This window comes from Condylura cristata, unplaced genomic scaffold (genome assembly GCF_000260355.1).
Source record: "Condylura cristata isolate star-nosed mole 26May11 unplaced genomic scaffold, ConCri1.0 scaffold00014, whole genome shotgun sequence".
NCBI classification, from domain to species: domain Eukaryota; kingdom Metazoa; phylum Chordata; class Mammalia; order Eulipotyphla; family Talpidae; genus Condylura; species Condylura cristata.
Window position 1 is genome coordinate 31234576 of NW_004567115.1, and position 27992 is coordinate 31262567.

General features: G+C 42.3%; 2 protein-coding genes across 2 annotated transcripts in view; one reads left to right on the forward strand and one right to left on the reverse strand.

Moving 5' to 3' along the window:
- Positions 1 to 5515: 5515 nt before the first annotated feature.
- On the forward strand, positions 5516 to 17373 carry SSR3 (signal sequence receptor, gamma (translocon-associated protein gamma)). The gene is made up of 5 exons (XM_004682317.2): positions 5516 to 5700; positions 6691 to 6817; positions 10924 to 11022; positions 13759 to 13890; positions 14878 to 17373. Exons 1-5 carry the CDS (start codon positions 5568 to 5570, stop codon positions 14942 to 14944), a joined length of 558 nt encoding a protein of 185 aa, XP_004682374.1. The 5' UTR covers positions 5516 to 5567; the 3' UTR covers positions 14945 to 17373.
- A 1226-nt stretch (positions 17374 to 18599) lies between these two features.
- KCNAB1 (potassium channel, voltage gated subfamily A regulatory beta subunit 1) overlaps positions 18600 to 27992 on the reverse strand; it is a 198112-nt gene continuing 188719 nt past the window's right edge. The window contains exons 13-14 of the mRNA XM_004682320.2: positions 24507 to 24595; positions 18600 to 20436 (exon numbers count right to left, since the gene is read on the reverse strand). Of these exons, the coding sequence (XP_004682377.1) occupies positions 20347 to 20436; positions 24507 to 24595 (179 nt within the window). The 3' untranslated portion in view covers positions 18600 to 20346. The remainder of the gene's footprint in view (positions 20437 to 24506; positions 24596 to 27992) is intronic.

A 27992-nucleotide genomic window follows, 5' to 3' on the forward strand; every position in this document is an offset into this window, starting at 1 on the left:
AGGAAGACCCTAGGTGTAAGTAACTGGAATTGGAGTAAAAAATATGGGTTAGTGGGCCCTCCCCGGTGGCGCAGCGGGTTAAAGCACAGCACTAAGAAGCTAAAGCCACTTCTGCATGAGTTCGATTCCCGCCTGACCCGGAGGTGACCACATGGCGTGGCAGACCTCTCCTGATCCACCCACTGCTCCCCTCAGCAGTGTACTTCATGGATCTGCCTGTTCTGCTCCCTGCTCTGTCTCTGGTGAATCCTCTCACCCTCCGCATCTCTGGCCTGTACCCCAGTTCTGTATGAATAAATAAATAAGTCTTAAAAAAAATCTTAAAAAAAAATATGGGTTAGTAAGACAGTGGGATACAGCTACCCTAAGGCAAAAGTTATGGAATCAGAAAATGGCAAGAGGGATTAGAACTCCATTGCATTTTATTTCCTGGATAAAAATAAACTAGGTAGTTGACTTACGTGTTCAGTCAGTTTCTAGAACACTGATGATCCCACTGAAATTATGGTTACAGAAACATACCTTCCTCTTTTCTATTTCCATTCAGTATCTGGTTTTAATCATCCCCAAAATGATCTCAATCATGAGCTGTGACCTCACATGACACTAACTTATATAGACTATTTCTTTTACTCAAAATTCTCATCCTCAGCTATGTATGAGCATGGAGATGAACACTACTAGTTCACAGAAAAATGAAATTGAATAAATTCCATACAAGATTTTTACCTACTAGGTTGTTGTACCTATGTGCATTGTCACACAATGCTCTCCTTGACAGGGGTGTATGAAATATAAGAATTCTGCAACAAAGACTCTGAAAAGATGAGTAACAAATCTTCTAAGACGTTCCAGTTAAAATGTGTGACCTACTTAATCTTATATTCTGTTGCCATAGTGCTTAGGTTAAATGTGTAACTAAAGAAAATTGATTTTCACTGCAAATCTTAATTTTTATTGTGCCCTGCAGTGCTACATGGATGATGCATGTGTGGTAAGTCTCACATTTAAAAGATTCCAGGGGGAGTTTTGAGAGTTGAAGTATTATAGTCTCTGTCAGTGGTTATTAAGATAATATATTTTCTGTAGATGTATATCATTTCCTTAAAGAAATGACTTTATGAATGATCTTAGGCACAAAAGAAACAGTTTTGTTTCAGAAGCAGTCTCCAATTTGCATGGGTCATATCTGTATTACTTAAAAAGGAAAACAATTATTCATCTTGAAAAGTATAAGCTTTAAGTTCAAAATAGAAATGCTTGTCTTAATGCCTCAATTGTCTTAATTGTTTTGATGTCTCATTTGATTTAAAAATCAACTCTATAGGAAAGTACATACTTAGAATTCTTAAGATCTTATCTTTATATAAAAAAAATCAACGAAAAAGCACTTACAAACAGCTCCCATCATAGGCAGTTTTTGGTGGGTGGGGAAAAGGACCTGACCAGGTCTCAAGATCAATATTCCCAGCATTCTTTGCAAAAAGTTAACATTTCTTCCTGAACAGTAGGCTTTTTTTTACCCCCTCCCCCCACCATTATACTTGTGATACTGTGATTTATAAGAAATAGATACTTGGTCTTTACTCCCTGTTCCTGGTCACTAAAACTCTTGAATTACAGTAATTTGAGAACAAAGAAGATGTCTTTAGTTATGTTAGTGAGCTGAATTTTGGACAGCCTCTAGGTAGGATGGGAAATAGTTGTCAGTGAAACCAGTCCTGATCTGAGGGTTGGAAATTTCAGCCTAATCTCCAACCTCCTAAGAAGGGAGAGGGGCTGGAGGAGGCTAAGTTAATCACCAGTGCCAATGATTTAATAAATCATACCAAAGTAATAAAGCCTTTATAAAAACCCCAAAAGTTGATGATCAGAGCAGTTCTAGGTTGCTGTGCAGCAACTGTGTGTCTGGTCCCCAAGTCCATAGGAGCCCCAGTGGGGAATTCACCCTCTGTAGCATTTCATCTGGCTGTTCATATCCTTAGCAAACTGGCAAATGTATTTCTCTGCATTTTTTGACTCACTTTGGGAAGTTAATTGAACTCAGTGGTGTGTGTGTGTGTGTGTGTGTGTGTGTGTGTGTTGGGGGGCTGAGGGGGGGGAGGGCCTAGAAACTTTGCTTTATAGCTGGTTGGACAAAAGTGCAGGTGACCTAGGCCTGCATCTGACATCTCAGTGGGGACAGTTTTGTGTAACTGTGTCCTTAACCTATGGAATTTGATACTATCTCCAGGTAAATGGTGTGATAATTGAGTTACATTTGTGAAACTGATGTCAAGAGAAGAATTAATTGCTTGATGATGTGAAAAAACACTGTAACAACATAAAAGGGTCCCCCCAGCCCCCGGTATTATATGCATTTAAGCCCCCTTAAACCTGGGAGTTTATGGGACAGATTAACCCTCAAATATGTTTTACCTATGAAGAACTTATGGATTCTGTTTGTTTCATCTATCTTGGTTGGACTGCCTTTGGCAGGTGAAGTTTTCAGTTATATTGACCTCACCATGTCCCTGCATCCTATACTTGGCACATTTAACTCACTGAGGTGATAGATACACCACCAAGGTGTTCAGATAGGCTTCCCCAAGATGTGTCTCTTTGGCATGTGGATTTTTGCAAGCTGAGGTCAATTGAGGCTCTGCAAACTCACAAGAAACTTAATAACCTAGAAGAATAATCCAGAATTAGGGTTTTTATCAGAAATAAACTGCCGGAGAAACTATCAATACAGTAGAGCAACCATCTAATGACAGGGCTTCTGTTCTCCATGAATCACTTCTTGACCCTCCTTCCTTCACCCAGGAACTACACTCTCACTTTGCCCAGTTTGCTTCAGAATTTATATTGTGTTGATTATCCATTCATATGCAATTTTTTCTTTTCTCTTACTAATCTGTCTGATGGTAATTTGATTGCATGACCAGCCAAGGAAGAACGTAGAGGGGGTAAATTTCCTCTTCACAAACTATGTTTATAAAAGGAAAAAAACTATTTCCTTCTATTTTCTTGTGAACACTTCTATGAAGGTTTCTGCATACCAAACACTTCTTCACTTCTTCAATGATGGACACTGACTGGGTATCCTGCAACTAAAATACTATTAACTTGATTCAGATCCTGCTCTGTGGTCAGAGCAGACCCCACAATTCAGTTTTCCTCTGACACTGACAAAGTGTTGCACAAATTTACCTCAATTATGATAGTTTACCTGGCGCTAGCATCAAATTCCACAAGGTAAGGACACAGTCCCCCCAATCTTGTTACTTCTTCAGACCCTGATTGCAATCCCTCTTTGTCATTATACTTCTGACCATCTAGCTGTAAGTCAAAGGTTTCACAACCGCTTCCTCAGATTTGTTCACACGTCTCAGGAAATTGCTTAACTTACTTTTATCGCTTTATTATTATAGATACAACTCAGGAAAAACCAATAGAAACGATGCATAGGGCTAGATATGAGGGAAGGGGACTGAGCTTCCAGGTCCTCTCTGGGCTCCTCCATGTGATCACCAACCTACTCTCTGCATCCCATTGTTAGGGCTGTCACGGAGGCTTCATCACATGGGTATGATTGCTGAAATCTTTGAAATGGCGAAATCCTTCAGTAATTAAGTCAATCTTCCCCTCCCTGAAGGCAGGGGGTTAATGTATGTGCTGCCCATGAGAGCATAGTATAATTATTTTTATCATTGTTTATTTTCTTCCTCTTTTCTTTTACATATACTGATGATTCTGTTTCTTTGGCTCATAGAATTTTCCAGTTTATAACCTTGGTTCATAGAGAACAAGCAAGGGTTTTAGATTCAAAGGCTTTGTTGATGTGTCATAGATGGAGAGGGAAAAAATGAAATTAGTGTTGAATTAACATTTTAGTCAGAAATGGGTGGAAAGGGTGCAATTTATTGGCGTAGAAAAAGAGAGAGAAGAATGTTGAAAGAGAAAATAAGAGTTTCTTCCATCACCACCAGCACATGATAAAGAAAGAGATTTTAACTTTAAAAATGAAGTTATTTAAAAATAATACCTTTAATTTTATGAAAAATTCACTAGATGCCAACTTACTTTTTTCTTTCATATTATGTAATGAATTGATGAAAGTGACTGGCATTTGGGGATATTTACTGTAGATAATGAAGCATTTTATTTTTTTCAGAAAAACTTACTATGGTACTTATATAGAGAATAGATTGAAAAAAGTTGAAGACAGAAGGCTCATTAGAATGGAAGTTGGTGAAGGATGGTTTCAATTTGGATAAAGAAGAGGGATAAAAATGTACAAGTGCTGGATCTCCCTGGTGGTGTCAGGGTTAAGTCTGAGGGCTAACCAACTATCACCACTATGGCCTAACTTCTAGTCCCAGCCAGGGAGCTGACCCATAGAAGGCAGGGCAGGAGCAGACCTCTCCTGTCTCCCCTCAGCAGTGTATTTCAGTACATCTGCCTGTTCTGCTCCCCACGTTGTCTCCGGTGAATCCTCTCACCAAGCACCTCTGGCCTATACCCAGTTCTTGAATGCATTAAAAAACAAACAAAAAAAGATATGCAACTGTTGATGGAGCAGCTGGAAGTTGAGGATAATTTTTCAAATGTCAGTAGTACAAATGACAAACATTTAGTGAGAGTTGAGTGTTCACTTGTATTTTTTAAAGAAAGCGACAGATAATTGGATGTTTTAAAAAATGGTTTCTAGTTGTTATCCTACCCATATTCAATTCTCAAAGCTTCAGCGGCAGCCTGTCTAGCCAATCTGTTGTCTTAGTTTTATTTAGCATGACTTGGGACGCTGCCCTTATCTGAAATCCGGTTGAAAATACCGTATTGAAGGATTTACAATTTATAAATGTATTTGACACATGTTAAATATTATCTTCATCAATGAGACCACGAATTCCTTAAAAGCCAAAGTGCCTCCTATTTTATACAAAGGTGGTCAGTTACTTTATAGAAAAGAAATCACGTCTTGGAGACCACATCGCCGTTTTTCACCCACATAATTACTTGTGAAGTGGAGATAATTATACAACTCGGACCCCGAACTCCAAAAAAGACATCAGTGGGATTCTAGCGGATATTTAATGCTGATATTTGATGGTTGTATGCAGGTTGACGACCATTCTCAACTTAGCAGTACCAACTTTCCATACAGGGTACTTGCAAAACGCTCCTGAAAGTTCACGGACGCGGAGCACAAGAGCGGCTGGTTTTCGAATTCCAAATTCTTGGAAAGCGCGGGGCCATTAGCGGCTGTGACCCGAAATGTCAATAAAGTTTTGTTCATCAAAATAAAAAAGGTCTTGCCAACCTACAAATTCCCGCCTTCTCTCGGAAGACTACTCGTCAAGGGGCTGGCCCGGAATCCGGAAGTTCAGCGCACTCGTCCAATCCCGGAGGTAGGTGTAGGGCAGCGACGCCAGGCTGGCCAATCCCGAGGAAACTCGCCCGCACTGATCCCGCCTCCGCGCGACGCTGACGGGGCGCTCGCGGGTACGGCGGCTGCGGGGGCTGAGCGACAACGACGTCAGCTTCGCCAGGTTTTAGCGTCCGGCTCTACTCCCGGCTCTGCCATGGCGCCCAAAGGCGGTTCCAAGCAGCAATCCGAAGAGGACCTCCTCTTACAGGATTTCAGCCGCAACCTCTCGGCCAAATCCACCGCGCTCTTTTTCGGGAACGCCTTCATCGTGTCGGCCATCCCGATCTGTGAGCGGAAAAGGGGTGGTGGGGAGACGGCGGCCGGGCCTGGGGGAGGCGGTGGCGGGGACGTGGCGAGCCCGGGCGGGGGTTCTGCTAGGGCGACCCGCAGCCCGTATTTGCGCGATCACCGGTTTAGACTCTTGGGGTGCTAATTCTTGTGGAGATAATGCTGCCGACTGTTTCCCCACGCAATTGACATCTTGAGCTTGTATCTGTACGGCTTTCGGAAAAACGAATGAATTACGTGAGACAGGTTCCTTTTAACCCTCGCTTATATTCAGTCGCCGCAGACTGATGTGCAGCCTTTTCATAAATTGATGGAAGAGGCTGGATAGATGCCCAGGGCCAGCGATCTGCCGTTGAAACATTTTAATCACCCTAAACATTTTAATCACCCTGTTACGATACTTTCCGAACTCTCGTTTGGATTTAAAAAAAAAATTGCGAGTTGGCTAGTGTTCGGGGTTCCGGAATCTAAAAGTCCTGTCTGTCACACTACTGCAGGGTGTTGAATCCGGATTTATTTTCTCTCTTGACCTGTACACCCGCGTGCAGTTACCTTGGTGTGGATCCCTTGGCTGCGGGGCCGCGCTGAGCAGCCTGAGAACTGCCACGTCAGCTCTAAACTAAGGCTTGCACGTGCATCTTGGTGTGACCTGTAGTCCATTAATAGTCCTCTGATGAGTGGAATCTGAGGCCGAATTGTGATTTTTGTTTAGCCAGAGTTTGTTTTCATTTTAGAAGAAGCAGAAATTTCATTTGGACTAGGAACAGGAAGGTGGTGCTTTACGAGTCTTCTGAAGTGGGAAAGCTTTGGGGTTGTAACTTTTTATTGTCTACCTTACTTCTGAAGATCTCCTGTACACTGTTGGTTCCCTAGTCCAGACTAACGTATCAGGCTTAACTACAGTTAATTCAGCACCTTTGTAAATGGATAGAGATGTCTTACTCTGTTTTGATCCTTCAACACCATTCCCCTCCCCCCTCTTTTTTCAGGGTTATATTGGCGAATATGGCACATGGATCTTATTCAGTCTGCTGTTTTGTACAGTGTGATGACCCTTGTAAGCACTTACTTGGTAGCATTTGCCTACAAAAATGTGAAATTTGTTCTCAAGCACAAGTAAGTATATTTCACAAGTTGAAAACGTGTTAAATGTTGCATTTCTATGTAGTAGATGTCTTCAAGACCATTTGTGTATGTCTTGGTTTCATAAGGTTTGGTGAGAGATGTCTTTATGGATATATTTATATATTTTGGAAAGGCACATTGATGATCCAAAAAAAATTATGAGTTGAAGCAGAGGCAGTGTGCTTCTGATACTGCTAGCGGAAGTAGGTTTTGATAGTGGAGTTAGAATACTTAAAACACCAGCATTAATCATAAAGCTTGTAAAAAGGAAATTCATAGCATTTCAATAGAAAATGGGAGTCTTTCTGGAACAAATTGTGTTGTTTTAATAAAACTCTGAAATTTTTAATGCTAATTATATTTTTTCTTATGAGTATGTGAAAATTATCATAAAATAATTGTAAAATAAGCCATCATTTAAACAATAAACTTTGAAAACCACCCAGGCTTCACTACAACCAATTTATGCACTAGTTACTTGTAACCAAATATACTCTGGTTTCCTAAAGGTTAATATGTCTATACTCTTGAAAATAGGGTGATATTTATTATTTTGGATGGCATATTTATTTACAAAGAAAATGGGAATTTTTGTTTAATTGTAAAAGGTACCTTTCGATTGTTTTCATGTTCATTTTGATTTCATGTTCATCCTTATTTCAAGACAGCGGTGCCTTTCTCTCATTTCTCTGCTCCCCAGTGAGGCCTTCTGGTGCTTTTTATTTTAAATGTTCTTTCTTAAAGACAGTTGAGATTTTGCTAAAATCTGAGAGGTACCAGTGTGCTTGTCTTTTTATTGCCATAGTTCTCTAGTTTGGACATTTGCTTGCTCGACTTCCTAGAGCATTCTGTTTAGTCTCTTAAACACACATGGTTAGTTTAGGGCCCTCTATGATATGCACTGTATAGAGCATGGTACTCTCTGATGTAACCCATACGGCTGTGTGAGATTACACACATTATCCTTTTTTTATGGAATGAAAAACATATACTCATCCTTATCTGCCATCATTTCATTATGTCACTTTTTTAGTAACAGCTCATTATACATGGCTTTCTCTTTTAAATAAAACCAAATTCTTCCAGATCCCAAGAATGCATGTCATTTTCCTCCTGCTAGTCTGGCTTTCCCTGTCTGGACAGGGCTTTCTCCTGAGAGTCTTCATGTCATCCTTTGAACATGACTTGTGTCTTTCTAAATTCCAATTTAGAATTGTCTCCTTCCCATTCCTACTTGCTTGTAATTTTGAGACTTAGTGTTTTTCCAGAGAAATCCTTCTTAACTTTGCTGGCCCTATGTTAGAATCATTTTGGTGACGGGTTAGAAACATGTTGAGATGATCTCAGTGAAATGGGATTTGTTGTATGGAGACCAGAGAGGGCCGCATCGACTTCTCCCATGTCTCAGCAGGCATAGTCACTAAGGTTGAGCATCCCTGTCCTAGGTCAGCAATCAGGGGCTTTGTCACTTTGTGTGCCATGTCTGCTCTCTACCAACTGCAGTTTCAGGATTCCCATCTTGGCCTCTGCTTTTCCTGAATGTCTTGTGAGGCCCAGTTGCCTGTGGCCTTCAGAAGTGGGCACCTCTCTGACATATCCTTTCTGATCTTCTGGGAACCCAATCCCTCTGGGAATTGGGATTTCTCACATGTCCTACATATTATTTTTTTGTTCATCTTGAAATCAAAATCATGTTCTCCTTTCTACTTTAGACTTCTTGAGAGCAACTATCGTGTCTTTAGTTTTATATTCTTACAATAGTTAATAGTACATTTAGTTTAATAAAATTTCAATAATTTAGTGACTAGGTTCTGATAGTGGAATTTTTCTTGTCGTTGATTTGACTTAATATTAAATTTTGTCAGTGACACCAAAATATTTTCCAAAAAAATTAGTGCTCAAACAGACCCAGAGAATGCTCTGTGTGGGTAGGTATTAACTGTAGAAAGAAGATGGTTTCTGTGTCGATAGTTTGAATTCCAGTCCAGCTCTGCTCCTGGAATGTCTAGACTTGGGCCATACATTTAACTTTCTAGAGTACGATTCCTGAGTTGTGAAGTGGGGTTACTACTAGTACTTCCTAGAAATGTGGGGTACAATTAATGCATGCAACTTGTTATCTGGCACATAGTAAACATTTACATGCAGCGTTGGAGGAGTTTGAGGAGAGATTTTTTTGAAAGATGACAAGTGATTTCATTTTAATAAAGTAGTTCTGGGTCAGTCATACTGATGTAAAAAAATAATAGAAAAGTTTGTTGCTTTTGTGCGTTATCTCAGTTGTCTGAGTACTGGGCTGCTGGAGTGGTGTTTGTTGTGTTTTAGCATATTCAGCTCTGAGGAGTTTTATTTTCTAGGAGTCTTTATGGATGGTTGGGCTTCTTTTCAAGTTGTAATATACCTCTGGGATGGCTGGTATTGGTAGCTAAGTATAAAATTTTAGAACTAGAAGTTACCTAGTTATCTGGGGTTCGGTCTTTTTTGGAGTATTTGTCCAATGGACAGGTGATTAACTATTTAAAAGTTTAGCGAGTACTGAATCTTGGAAAAGTTTATCTTTTGTCCTACAGATCTGACAGGGTGTGTGTGTGCATGTGTGTGTGTGTGTGCACACATGCATTTTTCCCTCTTCAGCAAGAATAGTTGCTGCTATGTGCCATCTCTTTTTTATTTTTTTCAGTTGGCCTTAGAAAAAAGTGGTCTTAAGGGAAGTTCAAAAACTACTTATGTGTGCTAGACTGCAAGAAAGGTGCAGTCTGTCCTTGTGAGCATAGTGAAATGAGTTAGGTGAAGTTGAGTTTTTGAAGGAACAAGCACACTGTAGTGTCCTGAAGTTTCTCTTAGGACTGCAGCGATCTCCTTAACTGCTTTTTTCTTTAGGTTTCAGATTTTTATCTGTATTTTGTAGACAAACTGATTCTCCTTCCTCTAGATAATCAATTTGCAATTGCTGAGAATAGCTTACCTCTTTAATAATGTGAGTTCTAACTCAGTTCTTAAGTAAGTGAAAAACCAGCTCTAATCTGCACTTGTTTTGTGTCCCAGGAGCTCTTGTGATTGCAAGAGGAGTGAAACTTTTCCTGAATCATCTCTGACTTTTCTTCTCAGGAACTCACTAGATTTCTCCATTTTTCCTGACCAAAACTGAATATAGCACAGTAGTGGACAGGTTTCTATTTTTGTGCTTCATATCCTGTTGCTTGTGCTACTTCTCAAGTTTGCAATGAGTATTTACGTTGTGAGACTGACTGTGTAGGACATTTACAATTTACTTGTTGTCTTATTTTTCTTCCATACGATTAATGAAAAATAAGCTATGTTGAATTGAAATGTCATAATCTTTGGGTGTCTTTTTGTGTTTCATCACAATTGAAATTTAATCCTCTTTCATAGCGACCCTATTTGGTAAAATTCATCTTGTAGGTTCTTTGATGAGTATCGGTTAAATTTTCCTTATCCAATTATTCATTACTGAAAATTCTGATCTGGAAAAAAACTTCAAGTCTTTTTCTGGCTGACCCCTTGTATTGGTATATCTTTAAACCAGCAGTTCTTCTAACTGAAAGTGGTAAATGAACTTCCGTCCATGTGACATTGCCTCTTTTTAGTGAAATTGCTCTTGGACTGGAGTTAAAAATATTAAGATAATAAGGCTGGTAATTCCCCTTTGTTTTTTTAAGCCTGCTTTTCTCTTTTGTTATTTACTGGAATTAAAATCATGTCATTTGTTAATGTCTCATCGCATTTGTTTGTTGAACAGTTAAATTATAGGTTAAAACTAAATGGAGTTAAAATGATTCATAGCTAAACTGTGCCAATAGCATTTGACTTTTGTTTCCATATTAAATTTCCAAAAATTCTCTCTTTTAAGCAGAAATCAAAACATATAACTAATAAACCACATCTTGGGAAGTTTCTTGCGCACCCGCTCTTTGGCTAGTACAGTGTAATAAACTTGGAACTTTCTGTCCAGCTTCTTTTTTGAAATGTAAAGTATTATACAATTGCCAGCACAAAATATGAGTACAGAGTGTTTCTGAGAGTATGTGATATTCACTCATGGAGCATGTGGAAACTATTTTTTCTTTTCCTTCCAGAGTGGCACAGAAGAGGGAGGATGCTGTTTCCAAAGAAGTGACAAGAAAACTTTCTGAAGCTGATAATAGAAAGATGTCTCGGAAGGAAAAAGATGAAAGGTTTGAACCCTTACTTACAGTGTTTCTGGTAATCAGAAAGGGGGTGTTTTATGGGAACTAAAGCTTGATTCCTGCTTAAGAGGATGTGGGTATTACGTTGCTATAGAAGACGTAGTAGACGTAGTGATGAGAAGATTAGTAATTGCCTTTGAGTTTTATTATTGGCAGATACTTTTCTTTGTGCTGTTTATTTATTCCTATAAAGAGGAATAATAATGTTACCTCCATTTTATACCCAAGGAAACTGGGGTATGGAAAGCATTGTCGATTTGCTCAGAGCTGTATATGAGCTTTGGTGAGCAGGCAGTGCGGCCTCAGTGCCTGTGCCTTTCTGCACTGCTGCGGCTAGGAGTCTGGAGAGCTTTGCTCAGAGCTTCCGCCTTGTCCTTGAGTGACTCACTGGACTCTTCTGGGTCTGCAGTGTTTACATTGTGTGGTGTTCTAGCATTTCCAGGTGATGGTGTTTTCTGTTCCGGAGCTTCCAGAGGAACATCCAGTTCTTGGTTATCTACATTGATTGGAGAAGAGAAAAGAACTGGATTTGTTTCCTAGTGACTCGCACCCCCATTTTTTCCTGCTGACTGATATTCGAAGGAATTAGATTCTAACATCTGAGGAGTAGAATTCTATGAATGATTGAATAAGCTTGTGCTTACAGGTTGCCAGATGGTTTAATAGAATCATGAGTTGTACTGTTTTCATGGATCTTAAGTTTTAGTATTTATAAGCTGCTTTGTGGAATGAAATATTTATCTCACCTTATTCTAGAACCTTTGTGGAGATTTTCAATATTTAAGTTCATATAAAACATAATTTTAAAAGATCAGAATACATTAAAAGGAAGAAAAGGTAGATGAACAAAGGCCTCAGAGTTCGTTTTAATCAGTTGTGCATTAAACTTAGACTGAGCTTCCAAGTAAAAGGGAAGCATCTGAGGTCATACAGCTTTCATTGTCTGATGAGAAGCAGCATGTAAGTCCTTCTGAAAGGAAACTTTCCTGGCACTGAATCTTGGAAGGACTTTATCAAGTGGATCCTTATTTAAGGGACATTGAGTAACTTAATGAACAATGTCTTCTAGGGTGGTTTTGGAAGGACATCAAAACATAATTTCAGTGGTTATCTCCTATGGATCCTTTGTAGAACTGAAGGCACACTATTAAATTATAGCAATGAAGGTCTTTTTTCACAGAGTAGCTATAAGGAGGTCTGACTGCATAGTGTTCTGGTTGCAAATTGTGCACAGGGATAGAGCTTAGAGAATCCAGAATACTTTTAACCTTTTTATTGAATTGTGACGGTCACTTGTGTGGTGGTTTTAGTATGAAGTGCTTATCGTTAACACAGATTCCCAAAAGGTTGTTGTAACTCTTACGGGTTTCAGGTGATTACTTATATGAAAAATGACAAATGGTCCTCCTTCCCACTGCAGACTTGTCGGTTTGTTTCTTGATCCTAAGTAGAAGTCAGAGTTAGAATAGGGAGTGAGGCCCTCCCCAGTGGTGCAACAGGTAAGAACGCAGCACTGCAAATTGGCCGCAGCTGCTTCAGTGAGAGTTCAATCCCCTGCCCAGAGCTGACCCACATGGCGTGGCGGACCTCTCCTGACCTGCCCGCTGTTCCCTTCAGCAGTGTGTTTCATCAGTCAGCCTATTGTGCTCCCCATTCTGTCTCTGGTGAGTCCTCTCACTGCTTCTGCACCTCTGCCTATACCCCAGCTCTGTATGCATAAATGAATAAATCAAAGGAATGGGGGTGCAGGCAAGGTGCAGGGGGGTAAGAAGATTCACTAGAGACAGAGTGGGGAATAGAACAAGTAGATTGACTGAAATACACTGCTGAGTGGAGCAGCGAGCAAGACAGGGGAGATCAGCTGCACCATGTGCGTCAGCTCCCTGGTTGGGGATCGAACTTGTGCCCACAGTGGCTGGTGATAGTTTGATAGCCCTGAGACTTAACCCCAGCACCTCCAGGGACACCCGCCCTACATAATTTTTTTCAAAATGCTGGTCTCACTCCCTTGGTTATTAATGCTTGAGCATTTGTTTCACTTAGTTGATTTCACATCTCACTAATAGGTCACAACTTAACCTTTTTAAAAACTGCTTTTAATTAACCAAGAGAAGTTAAGTGTCTCTTATGTGTAGATATCTGGAACTTCATGTTGCTTGCATGAAAGAATGAATCAAAGTTTGATGATTAAATAAATGAAAAAGTTGAAATTCAAGAGATGAAATACCATGACCAACAAAAAAACAAGTGGGTTTTTACAAAGTTAAGAATGACCAAGCAGAATTCTACTATTTTGACCCCACAACTAATTTTTATCTCTGGATTATAGTTTTGAAGGCTAAAATCCTGATAGTCTGTAGAGAGTTGCCAGCCAGAAAGTTGAACTGTCAGGAAGTTTTGTGCAGTTGAGGACCCAGTGTGTTGTAGGTGAGGCCATGGAAGAAGATGCCTGTTAGGGCTGCAGAGGAAACCACCCCCGTTGCTGTTAGTCGGGCTCTTCCTCTGAAGCCCTGTTACTCGGGAAGAGGGGAGCATAACCAGCAGCTGTTTTCTTTAGCATCAGTCTAGTATCGGCAGTAAAAAGGGAACAGTTCTGACTAAATTTACTATTACAGCTACATTCTGTCTTGAAGACCTAAGGAGAGCTTACAGTGAACTAGGGCCATGGGGTGTTTGCACTTTTGAAACGTGTATAAACTGGATTGATTGTGTGTGTACCTGTAGGATCTTGTGGAAGAAGAACGAAGTAGCTGATTATGAAGCGACAACATTTTCCATCTTCTACAACAACACTCTCTTCCTGGTTCTCGTCATTGTGGCTTCCTTTTTTATACTGAAGAACTTCAACCCCACAGTGTATCCTTTTAAAAGGTGTATTATCTTTATTAGAAATCTAGAAACAGTAGTTCATTTTGATTTGTTGAGTATTTTAGTGGAAAGAAAAACTGCATTGTCCATTAAATAGCACTGTGACTTTGAACAAATTTCTGTACATTTAAAATAAGGGCCTTTGGCTTGATAAATTTATAAATTCTGACTTCCTGACCAGTAACAAGTATTACAGAGCAGTTCGTCATAGTTGATTATGTATATCTAACTCTTAAATTCTAAGGCGGTGGGGGTAATTGCTTTCTTTTATAGCTCCTGGCATAGGCCCTGGAGTCTGCTGATATTTTGAGTTTTGGATTGAGTGAATAGTCAGTGCAGCTAAATAGGCACATTTCATAATATCTTATTAATGTTTCAAGTTGCTCTTAACTGAGCTATTAAACAAGAATCAATCTTCTCTTGTTAAGGTAATTTATTAGAGGTGTTACCCAGGAGTGTATGGCCAGACTTTTAATATTTGGAGATTATGATGTAATAAAATATCAGACATTCTCTGACTTGTATCTTCTGGGACTCCTGGAATGGCTTGCCCTGAACAGCCCAGTCCCTGGACTGAGCTGCAGACTGTCCAAACATCCGTGCTTTTCCCTTCCTGCTAAGGGGGTGTGGAGAGGGGAAGGGTTGGCAACAAGACACATAAGTCTCTTCTTCCTTCTCATATTCTCTAATCAGTACTCCTGAAAATAAGTGAGATTCAGATGTGCTTTTTGTGGTCATGTGGTCTAGGTTTATGTTTCAAATGTTTTCTTCTTAAAATGGGGAATATATTTCCTGTGAATGTTTTTCATTCCTTACTGTCTTCTCTCGTAAATTGTGTTTGTAGACAATGACCATCTACCATTGTCATAGCGTGCCGGGAGGGAGAGAGTATATTCCGAAGAGATGGGTTCTTTTTGATAGGTCGAAAAACTAATTTGGGTTCTTAGTTTTTCCTTAACATTAAATTCTTAACAGGAATTATATTTTGTCCATAAGTGCTTCATCAGGTCTCATCGCCCTCCTGTCAACTGGCTCCAAGTAGACCATTTCAGCCTCACTCCCTGGCTTTGTAGCTCTGGGTGGCCTGAGGTATATGTAAAAGTAGCAGGGTGGTCGGTCAGGGTGGGAAACACACAAGATGCTTTTATAGTCTGGAATTTGAGGGTTTAAAAAACCCCAGCAAGATGTAATTCAATATGTGTTTGTTGGCTCTTTTTGACAGATTGTTGAAATTAAATGAATGAATGGGAAACTCAGAGTACCAGAACATTTATTAAAAGGCAGAGTGTCTTGCAATGTGCTATAATCATAAAAGAAAATAACTTGTTTCCTTCATCTGTCAGAGGTCACAGTAACCTGGACTGAGCTGTTATTATTTATTACAGTTGCAAGAAGTTAATAACTGGTTCTCTCTGTTCCAACTACAATATTACAACTTCTTTGGAGCCTTACAAGTATCAGAATAAGTCCTGTCTCAGAGAGAGAATAGAAGCCTCATGTTTGCAAGACTATGGATTTGTGATTTGAAATAACAGTTGAAAACATGGCTTGTCCATCTTGGGAAAGTGAAACTTGTGGAAAAGTGTTTTTTTTTTCCCTCAAAGAAGAAAGGCAGCCAAGCCAGTAACCTAAAAATAGTGCCCAGAGTTGTCCTGTGGGGTTAAAGCACACAATGTTCACTGTATAGCTTTGACACTGTGTGGCCAGAGAAGTCAGCTTGACCCTAACGTGTTGGTTTCACCTGTTAGGAGACTAGGTGCATTCTTTTTCTCTTTGAGGGTCTGAGGGTCTGACTGTAGCTTGGAGGAAGTTAGGGGGAGACCTTTTTCCTGTGTATTGATATGTAAAAGACCAAAGTGATATTTAGGTCCCAAATTCTTAGAATTCCAAGGAATTAGTTATTTTAGTGCTTGTCAGCATTTTCCATTAGGATGGTCTTACATTTAACCCTTTAGTCCACAGATTTCTAAATTTGAACTTTTGGTCCATAGAACCCTATCAATTCTAAACAGAATATTAAATGTCTCTATTCCTGGGGGGGGGGTGTCTAAGAGTAGTCTCCTATTTTTTTAGTTGTTAAGTGTTCACATGTCATTTTCTGTGTGCCACGGTTTGAAAAAGTTTGTGATGCTCCACTTTTAACCTGTCTCACTTAAACAAACTACAGAATTATAGTCACACTGGTTTTGGTTTCCTGTAAGTTTCTGCCCACATCCAGTACTTTCCTAAAAGCAGTAAGTGGCTCAAAGGGAATAGTAACTTTAACATTCAGTTTCCAAGTTTAAGGTAAATATTGCAAATAATCTCTACTTTTTAGCTTATCACTATAGAAAGGTATTCGCCAGGAGTTGGTCTTCCACTTCCATGCTGTTGGATTTTCAGTACTTGGGGAGGAGGGAGGACACTTGGATGATGACCACGACCAGGTCAGCAGCGTCTTCAGCTGAGGACTGGTTATTGCTTTTACAAGTTGGCAGGCCTTTGACGCCTTGCTCTACATGCCCTCACGGGTAGTGTGGACTGATAGGGAATCTGAAGAGACTCGGCTAGTTAGTGTATGTAACTCGTGAAAGGTTGGCTTTTATTACTGTTTTAACTTTTTTTCCTGTTGATGAATAAGTGGTTACTAAACGTTTGGCAACATGGAGTTAGTGCACCACATGCATTTGCTTGTTGGACAAACCACTGGTGTCAGCTGTTTTTAGAGGGCTGGAGCAAGTCTATAGATTGGAGATTTAAAAATTGCCACTAGATGGCATTGCTGGATAGATGGGGAGAAATGCCACATGCTTCTTACAATGGGGTGTTCAACAGGGGCATCTGCTCAATATGCTTAGTAGAAAGTCTTGTGACTTAATAAGCTAAATCTGTGGAAAAGCAAGGAAGCAAAATTTGCCTTTAATCCTAAATTTTTCCTAGAGCATTTTTAGATTATAATCATGATTCTGGTTTAGATTTTCTGCACTGTTAGATAAATTTCTGGGCGTGAACATAAGGCATGTGCACTGACAGTTCGCAGTTTTCATTAAGGATTCACTGTTATCCTCTTGGGAATCGAACTCTTTCCCCACCTGATATGGCTGTGTGGCACATAGAAGTATGACATGCTGAATCTGGTTAGGTAGTAAAAGCCTGCTGTAAGTGTCACCTTAAGGAGACCCCATGTCCAACAACAGTAAAATAAAAAGGGTTCTGCAATTGGTATTCAAAGTGAAGTTTCTTTTGCATATTCCTTGTCAAAAGAGGAGGCTTGAAGCATTGTATTTCCCTATTTTTAGTTTCTTCATTTACAATGTAATAAAGTTGTTGGGTTGAAATTATTCTTGGCCAGTAAAATTTTACTACTTGTCCTATTTGGTATGTTATTTGAACCAAGAGTTGAAGCTAACTGAAATATGGAAGTTGAATTCATACCCAAACGTCTTGTGAACGTCTTGCTTATTATTATTAAACTTTGCTTTTTAAAATCTGTGTTTACTCTAGACTTCTTTATAAGAAACATGTGAATAAATCTTTGTTACTTCATTTCATATCACCACGGCTCTCACTTCTCACACACCTGAGTGCATTTCTGAAGTTCACCGATTGCATGTGTGTGTGGCGGTGGCGGGCACAGCGCAGTTGTGTTACAGAGCTGCTGTCAACACATGCCTGCTGTGCCATCTTGCCAACCCAGGCAGGATGTGTTTGCAATAGGTATGCCAGTCACTGCTGCTTCTAAAGCCGGGAAGGGCGGGGAAAAAAGACTTGTTTGTAAAGAGGTGGATGTGCCGGTCAGGGCTGTGAGGGGTCTCTCCCACCTTGTATTCCTCCTCTGCTGAGGAGGATCTTCTGGGTGGTTGGTTTAGATTTTTTGGGAGGTGGAGAGACACTTCTCATTGGATTGTCACTCCTCTCTTCTGACCTTTCCCTTACCTTAATTGATCCTGAATTTGGATCACAGCAAAACTTTTGTAATTTAAAATTCACACATATAATTACTGTGTGAACCCTGAAAGCTAGAGGAAAAAAAAATCATTTTTAAAAGAGCACTGAATTGGACACAAAATAGTTGGATCTAGGCCTGGTTCTGTCATTAACTGGCAGTTGAATTTGCTCAAATTCCATCATCTCTTCAGGCCTGGTTTCTACATCTGCCAAAGAGGGTCACTTGGAAGATGTCTAAGGTCCCCTGGAGCTTAGACATCATGATGACTGGGCACATTGTTGATGACGATGCGCAGGAAATTCTTGAAACAGGAAGCCAGCTGCAGGACTGGGTTTGATTTCCCCGGCCAGGATTTCAGTGAGTGGATGGTTCTTCCCAGGTTACCTTTTGGAATGGTATCTCTGCCAAGGAATTCTTTCCAGAAAAGAAATGAGTGAATTGAAAGGTTTCTTTAGGCCAGAACTTCTTATCTAGTATATTTACCTTCCCTCATTTCCTCAGCTAAGCAATAATGTTTGTACGTGGTTTTAATTTGCACATTCTTTGAGTTTGAGAATAACCTTAGTACAAGAGTATTTATAAAACCAGGTAAAAATAAATCACAGCTTATTATTTTCTGCACTAGTAAGAAAAAAAATTGAATTCTACTTTAACACTGTTTCTGTTAGACACCATTCAGTGCAGCTTACCTGTATGGATAATTACATGCTTATTGCCTGTTTTATGTAGCTGAATACATATAATGAACAAGCACATAAATCTTGTGAGATTAAATGCACAAAATGCTTTTATTACTCTAAGCAAATAAATAAGGTAAATTACAGTTCCAAGTAGACAACATTAGCTCATTTCTACACAGTAGTTCACTGGGTTGATTGAATACACAATGAACAACTGAAAATTTTCCATCATTTCCACCAATTTTCATTTCATGAAAGTGAATCATGAAATGATTATCATGCTCTTGGTGACAACTCCCACTTTCTCCTATTAAAATACAGGTAGTGGTAATCATAAAGTTGTTAACTTTTTCCACAATACCATTTTAAGATTTAGAACTTAAACATGAAATACACACCTGGAAATGATGGCAGAAAAGAATATTTTAAGCAGATAATGTATTTCTTCTGTAAGTCTCAAGGTGATTTCTAAGTAAGAGATATGCTGGTCAAAAAATTAAATTTTTGTACATGCTCTGGTATCTGAATAGAAATCTAGGACCAGCCTCCTCCCTCCCCACATACCCCTAAACAGAAAACTAACATTTTTCTCCCTTTTTAAGGTACACACACAGTATGTTCTTAGAATTTTTTAAAGTGGAATAAGAATATTCATTGGGACAGGGAGGGGGGATAGCCAAGACTGGCAGGACTAGATGGCTTCTGAGTGTAGCAAGGCTAGGCCCCTTTAATCCATGCAGAGAGCTTTCATGCATATAGGTTAGTGTACATAATGTGATTATAGGATCAGGAAGTTCTGTAACATTTGCTTTTCATAGGGCTAGTTAATTCACCCAGCATATATTGAGTAGTGACAGCATTTTTTCACAAAACCCATGATTCACTTTCATGTTAATAACTCCTCAAAAATACCAGGCATTATATTGTAAAATCCCAGTGCTAATTAAACAGCAAACATTTGCCTTTCTGGGTATTTTACAGGTTGACTTAGAAAACTGAGCATATGTATATTTATTTTTAAAGCTCAAATATTTAAACTTGCAGAAGCTATGTCTACAAGCACAAGCAGTCAAAAGTATTAAGCAGGTTTTCATAAAATGTAGTGAAAAATGAACACTTCATTGCAGGTACATTTTATTCCAAGCAGTTTCCATAGCAGTGTAATCCTCCCTTTCATAACCAAAGATTGGTGTATTCATTCTTACTATCTCTCCATACAAATGGGCATAGCAGCATTAAGAGTTCTAGTAGATGCCTTGAATTAATTGCTATATAGGGCCATTCTTGGGGCCAAGCTACAGTGAATATTTTAAAGCAAAAACCTAGGGATTTTGGTTTATTAAATAAATGAAACAACTCTTGCTAATATGAATGTGAGAATAGAAAAAAAAAATAAAATTTTTCTGCTTATTCTCCAAGCCAGACTTCTGCATTAAGATGGCGCGCTCTTTCTGGTTCAGTCCACATCGCCCTTGTGGATCTTGTTCACTTGAAAAAATATATCTCACAGCCTTCTTTAAGATACTAAATGACTGAAGGTAATGCATCTTCACCCCTATATACTCTCCAATGCATAAGCATGAGGTGCACAGAGCAATGCAAGAACAGGTGACTCCAGTCCAAGATAAGAAAATAGAATGGATTTTCCTGGTTGTGAGTTTCCTGATGTGCTCATAATTCAGATGCACAGTGGTAGCGACAGCAGACACCTCAGAATCCAGGGACACTAGAGGTTGAGCAGCAGGCTGCTAAGTGATTCAAGGACTGGCTAGCGACACCCTTCTGTGCCGGTAATACCACTATGTTACCATGCAGCTCCAGGGCTCATGCAGCGCCTTAGGACCTGTAGTCCTTTTTGCTGTAGGGCTTGTTGCGCAATATGTTATCAATCTCATTTACCACATGTGATGTCATCTTTGGGAGAACCTGAGAGCAGGAGAAGTGAAAGAGAGGCAGTTAGTACTTGATCATTTATTCTTCGCTTCAACATGAAGCACAGTTGTGTAGACTTGTATAATACATTAACCACGACTAGAATATAAGTTCTTCCCCAGACTGAGCAACTTGAGTTGAGGGACCTTGTTTTAATTGATCTAGATCTCCAGTGTGCACATGTGCTTGGCCCATAGTAGTTATTTCCAATTACCAGTGGCCTGGATAAAAGCAGGTATAAGGTATAAAAGAAGACGCATGAAAATAGAGACTATCTGGAACCACTCTGTCCAGTAGAAATAGGGAAGTTTTTTGAAGTATTGTGTCTTTTCAAGCCAGTGTACATTATACACTTAACCGTCATGTCTACCTGAACTGTACCTGCACTTAGCCACACATGCCAATGGTGATGACAGTGGACAGCACAGGGCCAGAGGCTAAGGAGCGATTTCAGTGGGCAGTCAGAACCCTGCTGAAGGATTGGCAGGTGTTACACACCCAGGTGGGTGCAATAGGAAGAAAAGTGCTGATGTAATGCTGTGATGAAGTGGTGGAGGTCTAGGGGAATTGAGATTAAAAACAATGAAAGGACTTGAATGCCATTTAAAGGAGTTGGGACTTTCCTCTGCAGGTTGTTGGGGACCCTCAGGATTCCTCATCATAGAAGTGGTCCCATCAGACATTGGAGGTAGTTTGAAGGATAAGTTGAGAAGAGGGAAGTGGGACTCATTACAAGTAAGTTCCAATTTTGCGAGAGATGTGAAGAGCCTTAACCAGGAGAGCAGCAATGGAGTAGAAAAGAATCGGGTATTTTTGAGGATGTGGGTAGATTCTGCACTGACTGACTGGAATAATTTTGGTGAGGTCACTGAGATTGGAAACCAGAGAAGTGCACTGGAGCACAAAAGTTTGGAGTGAGATATGTTTGACCCTACAGGCATCTGCCGCTGGATGCAGTAGAAGTGCCCACAGGGGAGCCCGGTCAGAGTAGCCGGGATGAGGACTGAGACATGCCACTTGGCGCCCTGAGGAAGGATGAGCTCATCCAGAGCTAACGCTTCCCCTGAGAGGTGGGCCAAGGGCGCTCCCTGCACCACGAGACAAGGGACAAAGGCAGACCTTGTGGCAGGAATAGTCTGGCCCTGTGTGGACACTGGAAGGCAGTCATGACCAGTTCTGAGGGTTGGGCCTCACCCTTCCTCTGCTGTGGTCATGTTGGCCTGGGGGACTTGTCTCCACTCAAGTGCCATCTTCAGAGACCTTAGGGTTTGGCAGAACAGTGGAGCTCCTTGGCTTGAGAATCTGGTTCTGGTTAACAGTTTCCTATCCGAGGCCAGCAGGGCTGTGGAAGTCTCAGCTGCTCCGGCGTCTCAAGAATCTAAACTAGTGTGTTACGCAAAGTGAGATTGCAGCAGTGAGCCCTCAGTCTAGAAACTGGAAGTTTTGTGTCTAAAGTACAGTAGTTTTGCCATGTGAGGAAAAAGCCCTTCTTTACACAGAAACAAATTTCTGATTAAAGCCATTAAAAAGTACTTGAATAAAATATGAAAGGGTTCGGGCTGGTGGGGTGGAGGGAGAAAGGCACTTCTTCCTGATTTGGGGTTCAAGTGGAGAGGACAGCTGTGCAGGGGGTGGTGCCCACATCAAGGTGTAATTGCACCCCTATGGTCTCTGACCCCTCTGGTTTGTGCAAATTTCAGGCATCTCCCAGAGCCTGAGGCAGCCGCCTTCCTGAGCCCCTGGAAATGTCCTTTCCTTACAACTGCTGGCACTCATACATTCGTTCTTTGCAGCCAAACCCCCCACTGCTGGGAACCCAGCCATCCTGGGCCCTAGTAACAGCATGCCTTGGGCAGGTCCTCGGGGCTGGGAGCTGAGGGAGAGCAGAGAAGGGAGGGCTGGGAAGCCCCTTTTCTTGCCTTTGCACTTGATGCCTTCTTTTGCTACCAGTCAGCCTTGTTTGAGACAAAGTACTTCAGAAGATGTTTACTTCTGAAGTTTATTTTTAGCTACCTGGAATGCTCCCACAGCCCAGCATTCCCAGGGAGTCACAGTTCCCTGTGGTGGCAGCCATGGTCAGTGGGTTAGCCCAGTACAGATCCACAGTTCTCTCCTTACCAAGCCATTAGCAAGTTGTGCTGCTTCTCTTTCCTGAACTAGGCAGCCCACTCTCTCCATGTGGCCACCAAGCAAGCTGACCCCTGGGGCCCAGAGAACTGCCCCTCCCCACTTCATTCTGCCCTCCCGGATGTCGGAGCCATCTTTGAACGTGAAAGCAGCATGTCTGGCCTCTGCCTAAACCCTCTAAAGGACTGATCTGTATAGAATAGAACTCATACCCCATTGGTGTCCTGGGGGTGTGTTCCTTGCCTGCCTCTGCACAAGGGCCTCCCAACTACCCCTCTTGCTCATGACATATGACTGCATCAGCCTGAGACTGGCAGCTCCTGGAGGCCTTTCCTTCCCAGCTCAGGTGCACGCCCTGCTCTCCCCTGTGTCTGGAATGCTCTTCCCTGGCTCTCAACCTTTTCCAGGCTCGCAACACACCTGTCACAGCAGGGCTTCAGCCAGGGGCAGCAATTCAGGTGGTTTCATCTGCTTTTTATCTGTCCTGCTAGCTTGGACTAGCTTGTTTCCGGTGGAATCCCCAGTGCCAGCTCCATAGTAGATCCCCAAAGTCAGATAAGTGAATTAAGGGGAAAGTTTCTTAACACACTTTTTTTCCAAGTCCTGCCCTTGGGTTTTATTTCCAATTCTCCTCTGCCTCAAATAATGCAGGATATAGAATAAGTACCTTGTGTTAGTGGAGCTGAGGTGGTTACACTGAGTTTCAGTTTTGTATATAAGCTCTTGCCTACCCCTCCTCACCATCCCCACCCAGGACAGCTTTCATAAGGTTGAGCCCTCCCCTGACAGGGACAGGGAAGCCACAGAACCACTGTCCTCACGGAGCTGGGGGACTTGGGAGCAGGGGGACTTCACTCTGCTGTGAAGCCCAAGACAAGGATGTAGGGAAGGAGGTTTACCTCCCCCCAAATCATGTTCTGCGCTATTCTATAAAAGTGACTTTTATAGAAAGTTTAACGAAGTTTTTCCCCACCTCCCTCTATTCTCCTTTCGGGGAGGGGACGGGCTAAGGGCATGTTTTAGGGAAATCAGGGGAGAATAGTCAGGCATTTCTGTTCCCCTGTGAGTAAGAGGAAAATGTTACTGTTCAGCAGATAGTGGCTATGACAAGGGTATTAGACACGTGTGCCCGAGTAGGGCCCACCCAAGAGTGAGGTGTCACCTTTTGAGGAGCAGGAGGAAGTGGCCACAACAGCTGCCACCACTCACCCTTCTTAGCTAGAACTGCTAGGAAGGTCTCCCACGTTCCCTACGGCCCCTTCTACTGCTGTGGGTCTCAGACCGTCTCAGCAGAGGTGAGCGGGGATGGTGCCCCCAAATTGCTGCCAGAAAGATGTGATTCTGGAAATCCAAAATAGAGCTTATTTTTCACAAAACACAGCCAACTTTCATGTGTTCAACAGATACTTCTTGAGTATTGACTAAAGACCATGTAACTTGCTGGGAGCGGGAAAATTGGTGGAAAGGCAGGAAGACAGGTGTCTGACCTCAGGGAGTTTACAGCCTAGTGGGGCCAGGCAGTTACACTACGTGATCCTAAGTGCTGTGGTGGCATACTGTTGGTCAGCAATACACGTCCTCCGGCTATTAAATCACCAGCAGCTACAAGCAGGCTCTCGTGGCCAGGTCCTGGAAACCCCTCATCAGGTATAACGCTGGAGCTGGGAATGCACTGTCCACAGAAACAAACCATCCTGAGATGTGGACTTTGGTCTGATGCAGACACCCTGAATCCAGGTGCTGGACAAGTTCTGTGGCCTCTTGTGTCTGTGGCCTCCTTCCCTTCCACGCCCATTTGGAACAGGGATCCCATTCCCTGTATTGGGAACTTTCATGTAACTTGGAAGCAGTGACATGCTGAAGGACGGAAGTGGGGAAGACAGGATGCTGCCTGGGCACAGCCCCCCCGCCTGTGCTGGTAAGGGCTGGCTACTTGCCTGTATGGCACCGAGGTTTTCAATGAGTTGTTCGGGAGTGGATGACCCCAGGAGCACAGAGCTCACACCCTCGTTCCTCAGGCACCAAGCTGGGAAGAGAGAACACTGGTCAGGATGTCAAAGCATTTCTGTGGGTTGATTTGCTTCTCACCACCACCTGCAGCCACCATGTGTATTAACTCTGGAGGGCAGAGAGGGGTAGACAGTAAAGTTCAGAATGAAAAACCCCAGGCAAACCCCCCTGTCAAAGGATGTGGGAGAATGTTCCTTAGGATTGTGCATTGTGGCTTCCTGTGCTTTTTAATGAGTTCTTACCCCAACTGCTGGGGGTTAATCCAGCTGTGCCTGCATTCTTGCTCCTTTGACAACTGACACTGCTCAGATGCCTGGAGTCCTGTTCTGACCTGGTCCACAGTCCTGTTATTTTTTCATGCTCTCAACTTTCCCTCCTCTGGTATCTAAAGTCCCAGACGATCTGGGACAAAGTGCTGGATCTTTGTTTCCGGATACCTGTCAAGCCTCGTAAGCCTCCCTCCCTTCCTCCCCCACACAGGTTTGCGTGGTGTTGATCATCTGCTTACCCTCTTACTGACCCTCAAACTCCTCAGGCCTCTCCTTCCTCTGGCTTACTAGCACGCACGGTCCTGCAACCCTATTCAGCATCTAGCCCTCTCTTTTAGCAGGTGACCTTCCTTTAGAATATTAAGTCCATCAATTTGGAATATTCCCCAGTTCCTCACAAGTACACACCCACAGCGCTCATTTCAGAGGATGGTATGTGCTGTTTCAGTCCAATGTCAAACTGCCCTGTATCCATCATCTCCCTTTGCCTTTCTTGGATTTGAGTCATCGTTTGCCTGCCTCTCTCTCCTCCCTCTCCCCATCTCCTGGGGTTCATTTCATACTATCCTCTATCAACAAAACATGCTCAAATCTCTCCCATTCTAAAATAAGACACCTATGACCCTTCACACCAGCCCAATTCCTGGCCCACCTTTCTGCCCTTTTTAAACTTAAAAAGGTCAGTTTGGACAACCTAATTCTCCTTCCTTGAGTCCCATCCCCCTCCTTCTACATGTCAGAAGCCATAGCCCAGGAACCTCCTTGTTATTAAAGTCGCACCCCTGCAGCTTGAGATGCCAATAGGCCACGGATTCAGGGTCTCTAGGGTGCCCTTGCTAGGTGTCCCACAGCCACAGAAAGCATCTTGCTACTTCCTGCTAAAGCTGTGTCTCTGGTGCCTTGAACTTGGGCCCCCTCAGCAACTGGGGCTTCTGACCCAGACATTATCCTCAGGTGTCTGATCCCAGGTCCCCTTTTAATCACCCAGTCGACATGGTTAACCCTTCCTAAATATTTCTCTAATCCTGTGGTTCTTAAATTTTAATCACACATCGGGGTTATCTGGAAGGTTTGGAAAACCGGTTACTAGGTGTACCCTCAGCGTCTGACTCAGGAGTCCTGGGGTGGAACTTGAGAATCTACATTCTGACAAGCTTCCAGGTGAAGCTGAAGTTGCTGAGACTATGTTTTTTGCTTTTGTTTTTTAAAGCCTTTAAATTTACATCCAAAACTTGTACCCATTTTAGGTGTACAGTTCAGTAATTTTTCATACATGATCAAGTGTGCAATTATTTTAAAACCAGCTTTAGAACACTTTCATCATTCCAGTGAGATCTTTCACATAAGACTGTTAATCCTGTTCCTTGCCCTCCCCCACCCCAGAATCCATTAATCCACTTTGTGTCACTAGAGGTATTTTTTTTTTTAAAGATTTATTTGTGCATACAGAACTGGGGTACAGGCCAGAGGCTCAGGGGCGGTGAGAGGCTTCACCAGAGACAGAGTGGGGAACAGAACAGGCAGATGGACAAAGTACACTGCTGAGGGGAGCAGCGGGCGGGTCAGGAGAGGTCTGCCACACCATGTGGTCACCTCCGGGGCAGGTGGGAATCGAACTCATGCGGAAGCGGCTTTAGATTCTCAGTGCTGTGCTTTAACCCGCTGCACCACCAGGGAGGGCCTAGAGGTGTATTTTTAAATTTTGTGTGTGTGTGTTGAAGAACTGGGGTGTAGGCCAGAGATACCACAGAGGGATACCTCTGGAGAGAGGTCTGAGAGAGGAGTCAGACAGTGGGGAGCAGAACAGGTGGGCCCACCGAAATAGCACTGCTGAGGGAAGCAGTGCCCAAGACAGGAGAGGTCTGCGCTGGCTAGATGTGGGTCAGCTCCCTGGCATGGACCCATCTCAGGCTGTCCTGGGGACACTGAGATTTAACCCCTAGGCCACCAGGGAGGCACCTGTATTATTTTTTATATTTCATCTAAATGGAATGAGCCCTTTGACTTTTTTGACTTAGCCCATTTGTGGGGTTCACCCATGCTACGGCAGGTGTCTGTTTATCGTTTCCCTTTATTGCTGGAGAGTAGTCCCGTTGCGTGCAGGACTGCCCTTCAGAAGTCACCCCCACCTCAACTGCTTCCCCTTGCTGCTCAGACTAGCACCTCTCTCCAGCACAACTGGTTTTCCTGCCTCTTCCCTGGTTTATCTCTTGCCCTCTCCAGCTTTTTCACTTCCAGCAGCACTTTCTCCAGATGCAAATTTGACCTGTCAACTTGCCTGCCTTAACTTTTAGATGCACCTGATGGAATCACTATGCAGGGGGCAGCTATTATTTTTCATCCCAAAGACCTGCCTTCTAGCCTGTCTGTTTTGCAACCCTCCCGGGGGTGGGTAGGTTCACGGTTAGTTCTAGCAATTTGAAGGAGAATTTTAGAGCCCTTGGCATCATCACAGGTTTCTAATGGCAGGCAGGGGAAAGAAGCCAGCAGGGAGACAGCCAATTTGAGCCCCATGCAGAGCTACATGCTCTTTCTCTGGCGTTCTGGCGTAGTCTCGTCCTCTGCTAGCCGCTGCTGTAGCTGTCTCTGAGTTACGCCGCCCTTATATCCCTGACCTCAGGCACAGGTGTGCTCACTTACACATGCGCACACACCTTTGCTCAGGTGTCCACAGTCAGGCATGCATGCCCTGTGCCCACGCTCCTCTCAGTTAACGAGATCAATGCCGCAGTGATAGCCACAGAGGCCAAGGATGTGAAAGCCGGACCAGCTTCATTTTCCTTACTCCCTGCCTTGTTCGTAAATCCTCTCCATTCCCAAACACTATGCTGCCTTTTCTCCAACCAGTCCATAGCTCAAGGCATCCCCTTGACCTGGGCTGCCCTTTTGTCTCCCAGCTCCCATTGCACCACTAACTGCTGCCATCCTTTGAGGCTTCTCACCAGGTCTGCCTTCTCCTAAAGTCCTACTCCCACCTCAGGCTGCTTTGAGAGCTTCCACACTTCACTTCCACAACTCCATGTACTCAACTCTATATTAAAAATACCTGTTTAAATTGGAAAAACATGGAAGCAGCCCAAATGCCCAAAAGTAGATGACTGGATTAGAAAGATGTGGTACATATATACAATGGAATATTACTCA

What these genes read in the sequence shown, in the direction of transcription:
- SSR3 (XM_004682317.2), top strand. Translation starts at nt 5,568, where the DNA reads ATGGCGCCCAAAGGCGGTTCCAAGCAGCAATCCGAAGAGGACCTCCTC. An exon ending in AAATTTGTTCTCAAGCACAA is followed by an intron (nt 6,818 to 10,923) that starts GTAAGTATATTT and finishes TTTTCCTTCCAG; the next exon opens with AGTGGCACAGAAGAGGGAGG. An exon ending in CGGAAGGAAAAAGATGAAAG is followed by an intron (nt 11,023 to 13,758) that starts GTTTGAACCCTT and finishes GTGTACCTGTAG; the next exon opens with GATCTTGTGGAAGAAGAACG.